The sequence below is a fragment of the Thermobia domestica genome, chromosome 15 (assembly GCF_964235325.1).
Source record: "Thermobia domestica chromosome 15, izTheDome1.hap1.1, whole genome shotgun sequence".
Taxonomy (NCBI): domain Eukaryota; kingdom Metazoa; phylum Arthropoda; class Insecta; order Zygentoma; family Lepismatidae; genus Thermobia; species Thermobia domestica.
In genome coordinates, this window is record NC_137468.1 from 38,428,718 (window position 1) to 38,448,302 (window position 19,585).

Consider the following 19,585-nt stretch of genomic DNA (forward strand, 5'->3'; position numbering starts at 1 on the left):
CACGATGTACTCATACTGCATATTCCAGTGTGAGTACAACATGATCTGGGTTTCTTATGTGTTCTATTACCACTTGTACATGACATACCACCATTTCTGTACATGGTGCAAGAGTAAGAACTATCCTTGAGTACGGAACACGTTGAGGAGCTGTTGTATACTATTACCAGATTGAATATTATAGCCCTAATAATTATTTACCTATTACCGACGAAAAGAATTACGACATCTTTAATTAAAGTCATCATTGTTACTGTTGAGTAACGTCAATCATTATCTTAAAACTTTTTACTGTAGACCTGAATATTCCGTGACACTTATGAGATTTGTGGAATATTGAAGGAAGTCCGGTGGGCATGTTGTGCTACGTGGGAACACTATCATCCAAGTGCTCAAACATAATTCTACCTGCAAAAATTTTCAACATTAACCATTATAAACTAAGCTGTAAGGTGGGGCCGCGGTGGCTCAGTAGTAGAGCGTTCACCTCTGGTGCTTGGGGTCCCGGGTTCGATCCCAGTCCCCACCAAGTGAACTTTGTAGAGGACAAACACCGTGTGCGTGGGTTTTCTTGGGGTTCTCCCGTTTCCTCCCACTTTCTTCATTCCACCCTTCCATTCATTACTCATCAACACCGTCTCCTTTAGCCTAACCGGCATAATCGTGGGACGTAAAACTCAAGGATTTCATTTCATTTTAAACTGTAAGGATTTAAAAAAAACTTACCTATTCTCACTTTCATTTTCACTTTCTGAGGTTTCAATTGCACTGCTTCGTCTTTCCTTGTTCTTTTGGGCTGTTTTGGAGCTTCTTCCTCCGCGTCTCTCCGTTTTACGTCATGTTTCAGAGGCATTGTGTTATCTTTCTTTTTCTTTTTAAGTAACTTGGTAAGTTGTATAATTTCATACGTACTTCGAGGATTGACAATATATTCTTCATCGCGAGGACTTCCACCAGAACTCGTTAATATGTCTTGGTCAAAACACCTTATACTAGTACCTTCTCCGAATGCCTTAAACAAAAACAAAACAAAGAATAAAAATTATTATTAAATGACCGAAGAAATTCTAAAGGATCTGGAACAAGGAGCAAATAGTAGAGGTAGAGGCCGATCAATTTCTATTGCAACAAATTGAAGTGGTGGTTTGCCTAAGATACTTTACCCGGCCATCCCGCTCGATATGAAAAACCTTGTTTCGGCCATTGCACAATATCGTAGTTTCCTCTGCAGCAGATTTCGTTGCAGCTCCACCAGGGGTATATTGTAATGCTCCTGCTTACAGGATTTCCAAAAGCGATTTACGTGCAAACCCGTCGCTATGAAAGGCGCTGTTTAGAAAGTTCAAAAACACAGTAATCCTTCGAACCAGCATCTGGACTCGTAACGGAATATCCTCGAACGTACTAGTATGGATACCAGTTGCAGCTGTCATGCGTCGGTAGAAAGCCAGCGATGTTTTAGCCATATGATTTGAGGTTTTGTCCTGGTACAGTTTCACATGATTGTTCTCATCGCCGTACAATGCTGGTATTTTATCTTTGTAGATTGGACATGTTCTTAGTAAGAAAGAGTATTGATTTTGACATTGTTTCGACTTTACTTGTTTGACATTGTTTCGACATTGTTTGTAGAGCTTTCGTCTCTCGTAAAAACCAGTAGCAGCCATAAATCATTTCGAGAAACTTGCTTGGTGTTGATGAACAAAGTCGATCACATATCGGTCTTCCCCATAAACTCATCTATAGGTGATGATCCGAGCTTTTTTAGTCGCTTAGGTATATCCATGCTTCGTTCAGTGTGATAACAAATTTCCAGCAAGAATCACATAAGTGGCGCTCGTACAGCATTCTCCCCATGCTCTTTTGGTCCGCGATATGACTTAAAATTAACGCATGCTCGCTGGCCTTGCAAACAGTTTGCAATCTTCATTTGTGGTGGATTGCACGATTGACGGTTGATTAGGCCACATTCCACATGTAATCGTTTGGTTGTAACTCGATGTGGTGATAGATTCTCACAGGCTGTCATGTTCCGAATCTTCCTTAACACTGGCTTCCTCTGCGGACACGTTTTCGTTTGTAATATAATTTGTGCATAACATTCAGTTATAACACGAGCCACAAAGTCATTGTTCTGACACTTCTATCATGTGAAAATTTGAGCGGAAAAGAGTCTTGACGTACTCTTCCCAAAAGCAATATTATTTGGCAGCATTTTGTCCAGTAGAACACCTTTCCTCTGCTACACAATAACTGGGAGACTGATACACGTGTGCGTAGTTTTGTTGCTCTATAAAACCCAGTTTGACAAGTGTTGCTGTCCGCAACTTATTCAGATGGAAAGGGATCGGCCTCTGTACTCAATTTTCTATGAATTCCGAACAAACACTTTTTAAAGTGTCTTTCTAGTCTTATGCCATCCGCTCTGTGATGCTGCTAAGCGCGTTGCCTAACACTGCATTTTCTCATCATATTTCAAGCGTTCCGGGTGGTAAAGGTTTCCCCAAAGACGTTCCTACCACGTTTTCTCTAAGACACATGCGTATCAAATACTACCATGAGAGGTATTCTATATTTGTCACCTTTTATTTATCATACTTTGGTAAAGAAGACATTTTTACTCATTTATTGATATTCTATAAATCTGTAAAGTTTGATCATCATTAATGTTTGACACTAAGATTAGTTTTACTTCCAGAAATTAAGTTTCTTATCTTATGTTAGAAGAACACCAAAACTTTATGATCATTTTAATCTTATTTTTAGGAAATAAAAAGGTGGCAAGCTTGCACACCTCGCAAAATAATTTTGCCTTAATCACTACAGCGCTCACCAAGCTCCTTTGAAATGACATCTAACACAGGATAAAAAAAATCTCATCCCCAAAAACTGTTTTTGTCAACATCGCCGACGTTTTGATCGTAATCATGGCAGTAATTATAAAATTGTCAAGTTTATTGCTTGCAAACTTAGATTTTCATCTTACGTAAGACTCATGGTCTGATATATCAATTTATTTTCCTGAGCAAATTTAAGAACATTTTTGAAAAGACTTAGTAATGCTTCTTCCGTTCGTACATCTTATAGTGTTTTTATTATTATTATTATTATTATTGATGTAATGAATGCATGAGCATCTGCTAGAGTAATATCATCATCTTGCAGAAATTCATTGAGACTGTACATGATTACAAAAATGTGTGTAAAGACGGGCAAATATACGATGTTGTGTAGAGATGTCAGTTGCATGTATACAGTAGACCCTTAGCGTAATGCAATGAATGCTGCAGATATTTTTGTTCTATTTCACTTATTCTTTGACGCCATCATCTTTCAAACTGTATCTTTCGATGTGCCAAGGGATATCCGAATATCTGACGCTCACTCCACTCTGCGATCGTTTTCCTTTGCTGTAGATAGTTTCCCCACGCGAACTTTCTTGTTTAATGTTTGTTTTCACACTGCCGTCATATATGTACACCTAAATAGCTTGTAGATTCTGGAATGTTAAGGCAAACAATTTCCCCAGTAGTATCAGATGTCCCAACGACATCTGTGGAGAGAACTCCTCTAGCGAGTAGGAGTATACCGGCATCTCCAATGTCGGTACTGGAATGTTAAGGCAAGCACTTTCACAGGTAGCATCAGATGTCTCAAAGTCAACTGGAAAGAACTCCTCTAGCGAGTAGGAGTATACCGGCATCTCCAATGTCGGTACCGGAATGTTAACTCAAGCACTTTCCCCAGTAGTATCAGATGTCCCAACGTCACATGGTGGAGGGAAATGCTCTAGCAAGTAGAACTATACCGGTGTCTCCAGTCTCGGTACTGAAGCGTTAAGGTAAGTTTCCTCCATTAGTGTCAGGAGATGTCCAAACGTCACTGAAGTCTAACTCATTCCGTGAGCTTACACTGTCTACCTCATGTTACGGCAGAGATACCAGAAAAAGTGATAAACCATACACACCATAGATGATTATATATTATAACCAACACTACATCTTGAATGTTGCTATAGGGTCATTTAGAGACATTTCAATAAGTTAAGAAACAACTCGACACTACTCTAAAAATTACGATAATTTTATTCTACAAAACCGATAATACTTGACAATAATTCTTGTTTTAGCTATAAAACACAAAATCTTGCCCGTGAATGCAGTACTTGGAAATGCAAGAACACGTAAACGGAATGGTGTGGATCAGTAGATTTTGGAAGACTTGTGGGAGATGTCGACACTATATAAACCAAGGATCTTATAAAATATAGGATCTGCCCTTACAACAAAATCTTGAATACATACGTCACAGCTTCGCCACCCCTACTCTGCCCACTCTGCCCAATAGGATCGCAATGTTTTGGGCCAACAATCATGGCGGAAACGAAAGTAGCCAATCAGACGATGCAAGAAACGAGAGTATCCAATCAGACTTAGCGATGCTCGGTTGTTTTTTGGCTTCATTGATTTAATAGGATGAAGATACATATGGGCAGATCCTCTATTTTATAACATCCTTGATATAAACAATGAAACCCTTCATATCTTTTAAAACTGTGTCCTTTACAACAAACATAGAACGCTTTGAAATACTAGATGTAAGGTTTCTACTGCCTGCCTACATGACTTACTTGCAAACTTTGCTGCAATTCATTACAACTAAGTTGAAATACAATAGCACCGAAACAATATAAGCTCGTTAAAAACTTTGTTTTCAACCTGTTTTGCAACATATTGCTTTCAATATTTCACTACGCATAGTAATCAATAATCGAAAATCACATTTTAACGCAACCTTTTTCGGAAACCATATGCAAAGAATCCAACAGAGGTTGATTTCTTCCAACTGAAACTGGCATTCTAATAGTCTTCTTTCACAACATTTTGCCAGGGTTTCTACGAACAAAGTTGCCGTAAGATAAGTTGAAATCGTTTTGCAAACTGTGCGGAAGAAAGATACATTAAGGATTGACAGTTTTTGAGTACTGTGTAGTGAGAGCATTAGAGGCTTTCTTTAATATATCGGGATCTTTGACACATGTACTGTGTTAATCTAAAACTAAAGGCACTTTACCATTAGGCTTATACCGGACTAAATGACCCAGAAGCTGAGAAAGCTGTGTTTGTTATGTAACCTAAACCTATGATGTATACACTAAGATGAACCAGACGGTAGTCCTTTTGTCTAATGACTTTCCTTATAACAAAGAAACTATGTAGAAATCTCCCTACAGTCACTGTCGATTTATCCCCTAAATGCATTGATCAACAAAAGCTGGCACGAGTTGTCACTGTAACAAGCAATGTGAGTCAGCTTGACACTCATGCATACAGAGGGTACATTCTATCATAATACCAATCCTTTGCCTCCTTTCATCAACATATATTATCGCTATACCTTATTTTTGACTTACGAAGCTTATAACATGGATACTTTTTCTTAAAGAAAACTTTATGTACCTATTTTAGAGGCTTCTGCTTCCTGTGCAACAGGCAAAATTAACTTCTTTGCATATGCAATTTATCACTGAGAACCGACACTAACCGTCTACGTATTGAATGTTTCTTCTGTCTTGCGTGTATGATCACTAGCTTCGCCGAGATCTCCCTGAATGACCCTATGTAAAAAAAACTTTCAGTTGCACTCTCGTAATTATCAATTATTTCTAGGAGGTTAATACTTGAAAGTTTTATGGTACGTACAGGTTTAGAATACCAGGCACAGTATGGTGTCTGAATACATTCGTGGCATGTTTGTTTGGCATTGCAAGGATCCAGGGTGTATTTCTCACTTCCTTGTGAATTCGCTTGATGAAATATGAGAAGCAGACACAAATACTTCGTTAGATGCATTTTAACTGCGCAACTCTGTAACGAAAAGAATCGAAACATGTACAAAAAATTTTAAATTATTAAAAACACAAAGAATTTAATTAAATCTACATGCTTTAGGAAAGAAAACTGTTTACCCACTTCTTTTTTAAAAGTCGTTTTCTTTCTGCCAAACTTTCAGAAATTTTAATGTTTTGGTTTTAAATGAAGACCTCAGGTAGCGAAAGAAGATTCACTAAAACAATTTGTTTAATTTAATCAATTAATAAAAATGCAAGGTTTTTAAAAAAGAAGTAGATGGTTGTATTGGAAGGAAAGGAGGCAAGATTGTACAGTGCAATGATATAGTTTCTAAACGCCAGAAGTAAGAATTCATTTCATTTATGCAAAGGGAATTGGAATATTATATTACTCTCTCCTAACATTTAAATCTTTACCTATTTTGAGAAGTGGCGGATCTAGCCGGGGCCGGGGAGACTGCTCCCCTAGTTTTTTGAGTGACAAAAATTATTTGTTATTATTTATGTTTTTTTTTTTTTTAAGTTTATAGTAAATTCGTGATATTCCTATCATAGTCTGGGGACCGGGTGGCCAGTTTTTACCTTCAAGATCCGCCTCTGATTTTGAGTTTAGTGAAAAAAATATGATGCTGAAGGAAAGTGTAAATGACATACAGTATTTTTTTCGCAGGTGGTTTCTGACTAAGGCTGTCATCTTTCCAGAATTAGGTGGGATATCCTGAATTTTAAGAAAATTTTCAGCGTTCCGAATCACATCTAAGAGGGACACATTTACATATCGGGACGTCAAACTATCCAAAACACTTAGAAAATATGCGATAGTAAAGATGCGCACGAGACGAGTCGAGACAGAATTTTCCTGACAAAATTCGAGTCGAGACACAGCTCTTCCAATAGAATAATATATATTTTTCGAGTCGAGACATCACTTTTACATTACATTTTCGAGACGAGACAGTCTCAAATCTTGTCTCGTGCGCATCCCTATGCGATAGAATAACTTAGTGGCATTTGTTTCTACCCACGATGTGAATCTATGACTATCGGGATATCGATATCGTTCTATCGGTAAAGCATTTAGTGTTGACAGTAGTGACGTCACAGCCAATGGTGTTATTTGTTGACTGATATAAGTTTAAAGCTTCTGCCGAACTACCCGCCAACAAGCTGCCTCTATGAGTTTTCTTATTTCGTGTTTTTTGGTTTAAATTTTCATTCATGAAAATACGTATGTATTTCTTTCTACTTTTCTTAATAAATTGTTCCATATAAAAATAGGGTGTGAGGGACTGACGATATGCATATTATCGATAAGTGTATACTGTATAACTATAAGTCGAATCGAGTATTCAATTACGATATATCGATAATATCTATACAATTGAATAATAGGAGCACGATGGCTCATTGACAGAGAGACATTTGGTCCAAGGGGTCCTTTGTTCGATCCTAAGTCATGCGAGTTTTGTAGTGGATAATATCATATGCGTGTTTTCCGGTTCTCTTCCATTTCCTCCCACATTCGCATAAAATTAAGTCTTCCATATTCATTAACCATTTGTCTCCTTTAGCCTATAAGGACATGAACTCAGAACATGAAACTAAAAAGAAAATATACATCTTTGGAGCTGTTCCTAACTCTCTACCTGAACTATTCCACATAAAATATAATTGCGCCTTATCTAGTTGTAACAAGCTAAATTCAACCTATTTGAGTTGGATATTTGTCTATGGTATCAGCTTGTTTGCTATAACATTGATAATGTTAAATTTATCTCTGTATATTTTACGCAAGGTGATTTTGTGTGAAAGGACAATAATACTTTCGCTGTGATCATCTATTCTTTTACTCCAGCGTTAAAAAAAAAATAGTTCTTTCTTTTTCTCGTTTTTCACTCCTGACCGTTTGCTTAATGACGACCAATGTCCATATACATACGCTTGTGATATACTGTACAAAAAAGTCTTTGTTCATTGCTCGTAAGTGCTTCCGATAAATGCCCAGATTCTGGTATCGTTCTCTAAGCTTACTGTAATTAAATATAACAATGAAATGAAATCTTGAAGTTGTACGTCCCATGGTTATGCCGGTTAGGCTAAAGGAGACGGTGATGATGAAAACTGAAGGAAACGGTGGAACGAAGAAGGTGGGAGGAAATGAGAGAACCCCGAGAAAACCAATGCATACCGGTGTTTGTCCCCCACAAAGCTTACTTGGCGCGAGCTGGGATCGAATCAAGGACGCCAAGCACCAGAGGTGAACGCTCCACCACTGAGCAACCGCGGCCCCCATAATTCAATATGAATTTGCGTAAATGTGCGGGAAAAGTATAAGGTGGAGTAATAGTCCCTAGAATTTTAATTTATCTGGGAGAGACAATTTCTAATAAAGCAAATTTATCTTTGGAACAATCAATGATTTCTGAAGGCATTGAACTTAGGTTGGACATTAAAATGCAATACAAAGAAGGAAAAGAAGTGACTATTCGTTTGCGATGCTTTGCCAAAGCACGACAATTGGGGGAGATCCCTCTTGTGCAAGGTGTTGTGCAATCATGAACAAAATATGTTCAGAAACAAGATGAATGAACTCGTTGAAAAGAACTAGTGGAAAATCATGTCCGTCCAGTAAATTACAATGTTGCTGGCCACATGCTATCTCGCATTATCCTGTCGGAAGATAGCTCCGTACAGGGGCCTCCAGTAAAGCAACCACAAACAAATCAATCACTTCAATAGATGTACTAGATAATATTGGATTGTAAAGATTTATCAATACATATTAAACACTAACTGATATGGAATTTAATGGCATCCGAGATTATAACATAATGGTTCCGGACCAGTGTGGTATTGCAGAATGCATGCGTTGCAGCCTGTTCCCATGGTACTGCCAGTCACGGATGTCGTTTTCATAATGTTGTGACGGAAGAGGGATTCATCCAGCAGATAAGATGTATGCCATTCGACTTCTAATGTGCGACATTTGTGGTACAACTACAGACACAGGCACCTATGTTGTGTAGTGAATGAAAGACTGCATCCAATGGGTGCAATCTAACTGCCAAACGTCAAACTATTCGTGGGAACACTGGTTGTTGAGGAGCAATGCTGAATTCATACGCCAGTGTTTGAGATATGACTGTACAGCGGGGGACATTTCTAAATGGTACAGCCATATGGAGATTTACGGCTGACATTTGTGGTACAACTACAGACACAGGCACCTATGTTGTGTAGTGAATGAAAGACTGCATCCAATGGGTGCAATCTAACTGCCAAACGTCAAACTATTCGTGGGAACACTGGTTGTTGAGGAGCAATGCTGAATTCATACGCCAGTGTTTGAGATATGACTGTACAGCGGGGGACATTTCTAAATGGTACAGCCATATGGAGATTTACGGCTAAGGTGTACCATTTAGAAGTGTCCCCCGCTGTACAATCCGTTATGAGTCTATCCTCTCCTGCACATCGTTGTGTATAACCTTTCTAAAGCCATTGATTGCATGTTCACATCATTCGCGGCCACTAATTTCGCAGAAGAATATTGCACAATCATGATTTGTCACAAATCTTTCTCGATCTGAAAGCGTAAATCCGCTTGAATTAGTGTCCTATTCGAGAACAAGGTATTCTTTACGTTCCAGATCCAGTTACGTCACGTCAATAATAAGCCACTACTAAACTGTAGGGTAAATCTTTGGCTCCAATTAGAGACCTGCACGGGCCGAATTTTTCGGCCCGAGCCCAATCCAGCCCGAACGCACCTAGGCCCGGCCCAGCCCGGGCCCGAAAAATTTGGAGATTTTCGGCCCGAGCCCGGCCCGGCCCAATAAGTTTTTCAAAATTCTTGGCCCAAGCCCGGCCCGGGCCCGATCAATTTTAAAAGTTTTTGGCCCGACCCCGGCCCGATAATTTTTTTAAAAAATTAGCTCGAGCCTCAATCTTTCTCAATATTTAGCACTAAATTTGACCTAACCCTCAGAAACATTTTCCAAACTTTGGTTCACAACCTGACGCTTGCCTTCCTAATGGTACCATTGCCTCCTAGAACTTTGCCTGCCATCGAGAGAACGAAAACTCCATTCCCTGTAACAAAAATCTAACCTTATTGATTTTTAGCATAAAGTGAAGATGGCAATATTGTTTAGCGACAGGCAAAACATTCCCACCCCTTCTTTTTATATTTTGAGTTCAGTGAAGATCAAGGCCATAGCTCAATTTACCGCATAATGCCTGCAATCCTCAATAGTGAAAGTGGAACCGCTAAGCAAGCATTAAGTGTAAATAGCTATTGCATTCTTTGTAACATTTTTCACGGACACACTTCTTCAACGTTTGGCTTTATTCCAATTATCGTTTAACGAAAGTCGTCAATAATTATTAAAGAGTTGCAATTGATCGGCCCCAGCCCGGCCCGACCTCAAGAGAAATCAGCGTCGGCCAGCCCAAGCCCGGCCCGGCCCAAAGAAATAACAGTATCGGCCCGCCCAAGCCCGGCCCGGTCTAAAGAAATAACAGAGTCGGCCCGCCCAAGCCCGGCCCGCGGGCCGGGCCGGGCTTCGGGCCTCGGGCCAGGCCCGGCCCATGCAGGTCTCTAGCTCCAATTGCTGTTTCGATGTGTGACAGTTGCACATGATTCGTCGCGGAGGTGTACTGTTAACTATCCTTTCGACACGACTGTAATTTAAAATGTTTGAGTAGACACTGTTGCTGGATTTGTTGCTATGCACACAGACGAACTCTGTTGTTGGTTGTAACAGGGCGGGTAAAGAGCCATGCTCAGTCATGTTAGTAGTTTTCTATCATTTTACAATCACACCTTCTACTTCGCGTAGTGGGTGTGCTAGATCTGAGTCCCACTGCGGGCTAAACTGGCTAAACTGACCTAAATATATCGGAACTACGTTAATATTGATCGTTTTCAATTATTTTTAAATCTCACCATTTTTCCTTCTTCAGGAGTGCTAATGAGGGCTGAACTTTGACGTGAAAGTAATCTAGAGATTCACTATTCATCTCAGTAATCCCAAAAACTGTGCATTCGATACTAATATCGGTCGTTTTTGACCATTTTATTTGTCACCCCTTCCACTCTCCTAGTTGTACCATGGGGTATTTCCCCTGATAAGGACATTGGAACTGTTACCAATCAACTTAAGAACTCCCAAAACTATGGGTTCTACTCTAATATCAGTCGTTATCGGTGCTTTTTACACATCACCAGTTCCCCACTCAGGAGTAATGGGAATGATTTAGATTTAAAAGGAATCGAGAGTGTCGCTATTTATCTCAGCCACTCCGAAAAGTACAGATTCTACACTAATATCGGCCGTGTAGGATTATTTTGCATGTCACCCATCCTACTTCCCCTTACGTGTGATAAATGATCTTATCCCCACTGGGGGCTGAACTTAAAAGTATCAAAACTGTCCCGCCCCTTTAGGGGTGCTAAGGGGGCTTGAACTTGGATTTAAATGGCGTTGGAAGAGTCACTATTCATCTCAGCGACCCCGAAAATTATATATATATATATCACCCCTCCCACTCACACTAGGGGCGCTAGAAGGTCTTAACCTCACTGGGGACTGAACTTGGACCTAAAGGGTAATGGAATTGGCATCAATAAACTTAGAGAGCGCGTAAAATATGGATTTGACACTAATATTGTCATTTTCAATCATTTTCATAGTCAACATTAACTCCGCCCCGTCAGGAGTACTAGTGTGAACTGGTGGGGATATAAACGGCATCGGGATTATTGGAACTATGACTAATCAACTTAGGGGCCACAAAAACTATGGATTCAAACATTAACATCGGTCTTTTTGGATAATTTTTTTTGCTCCTCCTCCCACTTCGCCTAGGTGTGAAAGAGTGTCCTACCCCCACAGAACTGTTTTCCGGACTGTAAATAATGTGTACCAAGTTGGGTTAAAATTGCTCTAGACGTTCCAGAGTTATGCTCGAACATACACAAATACATGACATACATACACACATCCATATACTGTATATTTATAAAGATAGATAAACAAAGAAAATCTATTTAGTATGTCGCTAATCACATGTAAAATTGTTTCAGAATATGGTATTAAGGCCTTTCGTCCTACTGCACTCCTGATTGTTTCAATTTTAGTGGATAACTTAAAAAGAATCAAGGATTGATAAAAATGAAAGAAACTCTGAGAGTATCTACAAAATACTACTAAATTATATTAATATGGTCTTGTTGATAAGAAAGTAAAGATCTATATATATTTTTTTCGTTTAAACAACTGTCATTTGTAAATATATTATCACGAAAACTGCAAAACATTAGAAAAATGAGATGAAATTTCAAGTTTTCCGTTCCAGGATTATCCCCTATAGACTAAAGGAGAGGATGGCCAATGAGAGTGAATGGTTGTGAAATAATTTGTGGAATGATAATGTGGGAGGAAACAGAGGAACCTCGAGAACATTCTGGGACACGATTGTGTCCACTACAAAATTGAGTGGCCGGGATTGAATCACGGACCCCTGTCACCAACGGCAAGAGCTCTATCAGTGAATGCTCATGCCTGTTTCAGAAAAATATTATGCAATGCATTTTTCTGTTTAATCTTTGATTTCACGTGTGAATATAAAATAAATTATATAGCAATTTGAATATATAGAAGAAAAATATTTCGCATATCATTTGCTATTAGTAATATGAATATTTACTTCTATTTTATATTTTTCATTATACTGTAATTGTTTCTCAGCTACATTTTATATTTGTATTTAATTATATCAGTGGCGTCATTTCAGATTTTGCTTGAGGGAGGCAAGTTCTTCACCGACATAAAGAGTTTTAAATTATCGTTATATTAGTACACAATCGATTAAAACAGCCATGTGCAACAGCCGGCCCCGGGCCGACTCCGGTCCACTAAATCCTTTCATCCGGCCCGCCTAATACGTTATTGAAAACACATTTATTACGTAACCTCATAAATTGTATTGAAAACTTTTTCAACCATCTATCGCTCAGTGTAAAACTTATTCAGATTGATTCAGTCAGAATATGAAAGATCAAGTCTCCTACTTAAATGATAACAGATCTTTTCTGCTTTTCGTCAGTAAATATGTTTATTACCGTTATAACAGTTTTTGTGTTCCTGTGATGTTAGTGTACGATGAACAAGCTTATTAAATATGTCTATTCAGTTCTTGTGAAAAACGTTACATTTTGTTTCATATGACTCTCGACACTAAGTCCTCTGTGATTGGTCCAGCTCCTGTTCCAACTTGCACATCCTAGGATTAAAGCGTATGGACGGCTCAAACTCAGGGGAGCTCACCCTGCCCTCCGGAAATGGAAACGACTCCCTTTAATTTATTATTAATGTACCGGTAGTATAGCGAATACTTGTTTCCTTGTACGAAAGTATTAATGTACAATTTTGTAGTTGATCTAGTGACACAAATGAACTAATATAGTCAAAGACAGCAGGGGATGCTAAAGACAATCATAAGCTATATTGCAGAAATCAGTTCTTACCTGTCTGTGTTGGAAGCCTTGTTAGAAATTATGTTTTTCCTTATCCTATCAAATACAAATAAAGCTTATCTCACTTTCATATTTCCTCTCTCTCACCAGACATACGCTATCTTGCCGTTATATGTCATTATGATCTCCAAGAACAATGATGTATTGCTAAAATGTTTGATAAGTATTCTCTTGACACTCTCAAAAATATAGTACATCCATCCTTGTACTCATCAATATGTCCCAGATTTAAAGTGAGTACACATTCAGCTACTAAAATATTAGGTAAGAAAATATAGTTCTGTATACTTTTCAATAATTCCCTGATCAAGCGTATCCCACTACGTTTTCCCCAAGGGTGCTAGCTACCACCTTAGAAATCGTGGGATGTTTGTTATGGCCTACCTCAAACTAATTTGAACCAATGATTGACTAGGATGAGGATTTCAGTCCTAATCGCATTGGGCGTGTCCTGATAAATCCACTCTTTATCTTTGAATTAGAGGCCATTAACCAATGTGTTACCCCTATGGAGAGATTCCTAATAGGGATGGCTACAAAGTTCCGGTTCCGGCGGAACCGGTTCCACGAGGAACCGGTTCCAGAACCGGGTCTTAGGAACCGGTTCCAGACCTGGATCCGAAAACCCGGTTGCAGAACCGAGCTCCCGCGTGGCTAAACGGTTAGCGTACGCGCCTTTGGCGCGGTAGACCCGGGTTCGATTCCCGGCGGGAGCTCATGTGGTTCGGATTCCACGTTAATCAGTAGGTCCACGTCTCATATAGCCTCGCTGCTGAAAGGGACGCTAAACTAACATCAACTCAACTCAACCCGGTTGCAGAACCGGATCTTAGGAACCGGTTCTAGGTCTGGATCTGAAAACCCGGTTTCAGAACCGGATCTTAGGAACCGGTTCCAAACCTGGATCCGAAAGCCCCCAAAGACCCGTAAAGGAGGCACAAAGTTCACCTTCAAAACACTGCAAAAAGGACCATACGCCTGTGCCCTCCCCGCCCAGACCCGCTTATGCCCCAGAAAAAATTTTGGTCCACTAGTGGCTGTTTAGCCAAATAAGTTGGCCAGTTTGCCTGTTTAGCCAATGAGTTTGCCAGTTACTCAGTTTATTTAGCCAAATGAGACAAGCGGCCGCCGCGCCGCCTGCGCGTCTGCCGGTCGCTTCCACCATTTCATCTAGCACACTGTTCACAGTCTGCCAGCAGCTCGGGTTTAGCGTAGGGATGGTCACAAATTTTCGGTTCCAGTGGAACCGGTTCCGCGAGGAATCGGTTCTTGGATATCTGGTTTTCAGAACCGTTCCAGACTTGGATCCGAAAACCCGGTTACAGAACCGGATTTTGGGAACCGTTCCAGACCTTGATCCGAAGAGCCGGTTCCAGACCTGGATCCGAAAAACCGGTTCTGGAACCGGATCTTCTAGAACCGGATCCGTTCAGACCCGAAAACCGGTTCCACCAGGAACCGGTTCTGGCCATCCCTAATTCCTAAGAGCAAGGGGAAAGAGGTGATCACTACCTTTCTCAAGCAAGGTACTCCAAAACTTTGTAATTAAAAATAAATAAATAAATAAATAAATAATACACGAATAAAATAACTACAAGGTTGTAGCAAAAGTTCTTTCCCATAAGCTAACTTTATTATGAGTGTAGATACAAGAATATGTAGAGACAAGGTTTCTGGAAATGAAAAGTTTTCAATCTAAAGTGTTGCAATTTTTAAATCGGACAAGCAGTTTTAGTAGTGTTGCCGAAACATTGACACAGAAATTCGATAAATGAAAGATGAAATGACTCCAATTTGGGGTAAAAAGTCGCTTAAAATTAAAGCCATCACTTCCCACATAATTAACACTATAAAGTACTAACATTACACGATTTTTAAAAAGACACAAAAATTAAAGTTGACAAAGGAAAAAAAATATATCATTAGTGATGATTTTGGAAGATTTTCCTCATTGGAGGGAACTTTGAATAAGAGAGGTACGAAAATACTGATGATAACCCAACAGGGACGGTATTAAAGGTGGGCAGGGGTGGGCGACAGCCCACCTGATGAATGACCTCGCCCACCCCAACAGAAGTAGAATAACGAAGGTGACATCCTGTACTTCAAAAGCAATAGATATTACTTTCGATTGTGGTGTAATAGGTTCTAGAATTCTGTTTAACTCTGCAATGAACAATGATTTTAAGACAAATACTTGTAGTAATACCTAGGTATAATGATGCCCAAAGTCGTGATTACTGAATTAAAGTTTAACACACACACACACACACACACACACACACACACACACACACACACACACACACACACACACACACACACACACTCTCTCTCTCTCTCTCTCTCTCTCTCTCTCTCTCTCGTGCTATTGAAACGCCGGTGTTTGTATGTGCTGCGCTGTGTTCCGGATTCGATTCCCATAGGGAACACAAGTGATTTGGATCCCACTCTAGGTCCCGTTCTTAGGACGTTATAATCGTTCCATAGAAGGGTATGGCAAGCCATCATGGGTTCACTTTGCCCGGGAACCTTCGGGCAGGACACTGCATTATCATAATGATCTTCCACTAATCGGTTATCGTGTCCTTTGTATATTACTGAGGTGTCGTCAGTGATACTACACTGAAATAACGGCTTCTAATGTACTGCCTTCTTATGTTATTCAATATATAGTATTATTTATGGCATTAAGTATCTTCTGAACCACTAACAAAATATTTTTTACCCGTTTAACTTAGGTTGCAGCTTGTGTGGCTATGAAGAAAACGTTTAGGGCAGTTATTCTAACACTTGCTGAGATAAGTAATGAAAATCGCAGTCGCTTTTCTGAAGCAAGACGCCTATTGAGTGAAGTGAATTTTCAGTTTGTGTTCCAACTCAACTTCTTCACACTTTTTCTTGGAAAGCTGAAAAGATTGTCAGATTATCTACAAAATAAGTAGAGCGCACTGGCTGATGCTGTTTTAGTTACGAAGGGTGTAGTGGATTATTTTACTGATATTCGAAACATAGTAGAGGAGTTCGAAAAAATTTGGAATGAGTCTTTGAGTCTTGCTGAAAATAACGGTATATCTCTAACGGGTTCAATGTCCAGAACACGATCACTGCCCCATTATTTAAGTCAGTATATTATGACTGAGCAAATATCGGTTGAGGAAGATATCCAATCCCAAGAAGACTACACAGACTTAGGATATTTCTTCCTGTACTTGACAGAATATTTGTAGAAATGAATAGGCGTTTTACAGAAAATACAGGTATTCTATGTGGGATAAGCAGTCTTCACCCTAAAAGTGAACACTTCCTCTCATTTGAAAAAATTGAACCACTTGCACGTCATTATGGATGTGATCTCGATATGGAAGTGAAACTTCTCCTGAAAGTTTAGAAACGTTATGAGGAGGAAAAGCAATGCAAAATTACCTCCGTTTTACAGTTTACTGAAGTGATGGATCGTTTCAAAATTGCTTTTCATGAAATTCACATATTAGCCGTAATTGCTGTCACCATTAATGTATCTAGTTCACCATATGAGTGTTCTTTCTCGTGTCTTGGGTTAAAATTTATCTAAGAAATCGAATGACAAACGGTCGCCTAAGCGATCTTTGTTTCCTTTCAGTAGAAAGAAAACTTGTAATGAATATTGTTGTAGAGGATATGGTAAACGCATTCGATGCTGGACATAAAAATCAACGCATTGCACTTCACTAAAGTGCAGATATAAAAGTTTATTGTAAGCTTGTTCGTAACATGTGATCAGCCTTTGATAATTTAAAATACATAGTTATTTCTGTGCATCATGATGAAGTTTTGTTAATTGCTATTTACTTCTTTATTCAATATATGTATATATTTTGCTAACTTGAGTTTCAGTTTCAAAGATTTCTGTGTAAGGTATGATCAAACTATCATGCTTTCGAATTTCCCTATTCTTTTAGTAACATAGGTGTTTCCTGTTGCATGTAGAGATCACGTTAAAAAATCTAATGTGCACAAATTAAGAATATATGAGAGAAAATATAAATGATTTATATTTTTTGTCTCTTGCTTTCTTGTAATAAGTCCTTCAAAAATAAAAATGTTTGCAGTAGCTATTTTATTCTTGTTTTACTTTACCTGAGTTGGCGTGGGTCAATGAAAACTTGACCCACCATCCACCGTGACCCACGACCCACTGACCTAACGTGATCCAACCTGACCCACGACCCACCATGACCCACTGTGACCTACCATAACCCACGGTGACCCACTCTGACCCACCACCCACCTTGACCCACCACCTACCATGAACCACTCATCCACTCTGACCTATTCTGACTCACCAAAATCCATCGTCATCAACTCTGAACACGATCCACGGCCTCTTTTGTACTGACTAAAGAGTTTACACTTGTAATAAAACAAGACTGTGAAATTGTCACTAATCGGAGTTTGAATTTCTAGTCAATAGCTCAAGCACCACTCTGTTACAATAACGGTGGATCTGACCTTTACGGTATAATATGGTAAAGTGTTTGTCAGTGAGGAAATTGAAACAGTTCGAGGTGGGGGGATATTAGTGTGTGCCTAAAATATACTTGTACTAAGAGAGTATTCTTGCAAGTGTTAATTTCTGAACGCATTCCAAAAGAAACTTCTATTCGCAGAAAAATACCCCTGTACAATATGGAAAAGGTTATGGTGTCTCAGTTCACAGTATTTTTCTCACAAAAGACTTGCAAAATCAGTTTTTCATAGTGTATAAAGGTGCTCGGGTACTCTAAGTGAGAGCATCTCGATAAAGTATGCTCATAATTGTAATTTGTGTAATCACTAAAACACCACGTTAAATTTAAGTTACAAATATACATAATTGCAATTATTATGAATATTTATTCAAAGTAGTTTACTTAAAGCATAGAAGAAACTTACTAAAAAATAGGTACAAAGTTGAATAACACAAATAAGCCATTACTAATACAAGTATACATGTTCTATAACTCGTAATTTTCTACCTTAAAACAAATCTGAAATCGGGTTTATTTTCTGTTGGTAACTTTTTCGTTGTAAATCATCCGCAGCGGAATGATGTCCATCCTTCAGCCAAGAAATAACTAGCTCGTCTACTTTGAGCTTGTCTAGCGGTGGGCCATTAACATTGATGAACAACAAGTTAGACAATGTTTGAGCACTTAGTCTATTTCTAATATCAGTCATCTGTAAATTCATAAGGGAAAATCCCCGTTCGCACTCTGTCATGGAAATTGACAATATTTCTACCCGATTTCTGCAACTCCTCATCGACAATCTGCTTGTTAGACTTAAGTCTGATAACGATTTTTCTTGGTCAGTTTTGAAATACTCAGCAAGAAGTATCATCTCTCTATCACCATACAATATCTTATCCATATCGACCATGTCAGTTGGCAATGTCGACTCATGGAGAACAGAAACTTCATCTGCCACGCCTTCGATAGGGAATCTTGAGAATAAAATATCAATTAAAGCCTGATAAACTGATGATTTCTTATTTGTTTATAAATTTAATTTTTGTAATTACACATGAAGGTTTGATGCCATTACCAAGTTCCCTCCCCCGTTTAGAAAGCGAAAGGGAACGAGGTTCCTGGAAAGTGTTCAGAGGTGAATGGTAATTTCCCTCCTTCTTCCCCTTCAATTACCACACTGCTGTTTGCCATGTGCCAAATTACGGTGAATTTCAATTAAATTATCATAGTATAATTATTTCCTTGTTGAATTATCGATACTTTTCAGTGGAAAAAGGGATGGAATTTGAAAGTTCCAAATCAAGGTAAGTAGACCAACGTAAAGGGAAAAAAGTGTAAAATTTTCCATATAATTATATACAATCCAAACTTAAAATTTCCGTGTAATTAAGCCTACACACAGTACAAATTTTATGCCTATTTTTCTCACAACTTTATTGGTTGATTGCCCTGTGCTGTAAGCGCTCCATATAATATACATTAGCTTAAGCAATTATTATAGTAGAAAGCAATGGATATATGAAGTCAAGGACTGTATTTTTTGTTTCTGATTTTTTTTTCTTAAATAACATCGTTCGTTTTCGATCATTTTTACAAACCAACTCACTACCAATTTTCCAAATATAGAAAGTGCCCCCCTCCCACATAAAGGAGAATTTTAAAAAATGCTAGAACACATTCTGTTTAGTTTCAATAAAGAGGTAA

At 38.8% G+C, this 19,585-nt stretch overlaps 1 protein-coding gene across 1 annotated transcript in view; it reads right to left on the reverse strand.

Annotated features, from left to right (window-relative positions):
• Positions 1-13,503, reverse strand: part of LOC145670979 (integrin beta-PS-like) — a 77,824-nt gene extending 64,321 nt beyond the window's left edge. Inside the window, exons 1-3 of the mRNA XM_081739604.1 lie at positions 13,383-13,503; positions 5,703-5,867; positions 727-1,012 (exon numbers count right to left, since the gene is read on the reverse strand). Coding sequence (XP_081595730.1) covers positions 727-1,012; positions 5,703-5,852 — 436 coding nt within the window. The 5' untranslated portion in view covers positions 5,853-5,867; positions 13,383-13,503. The remainder of the gene's footprint in view (positions 1-726; positions 1,013-5,702; positions 5,868-13,382) is intronic.
• Between the last annotated feature and the right edge of the window lie 6,082 nt (positions 13,504-19,585).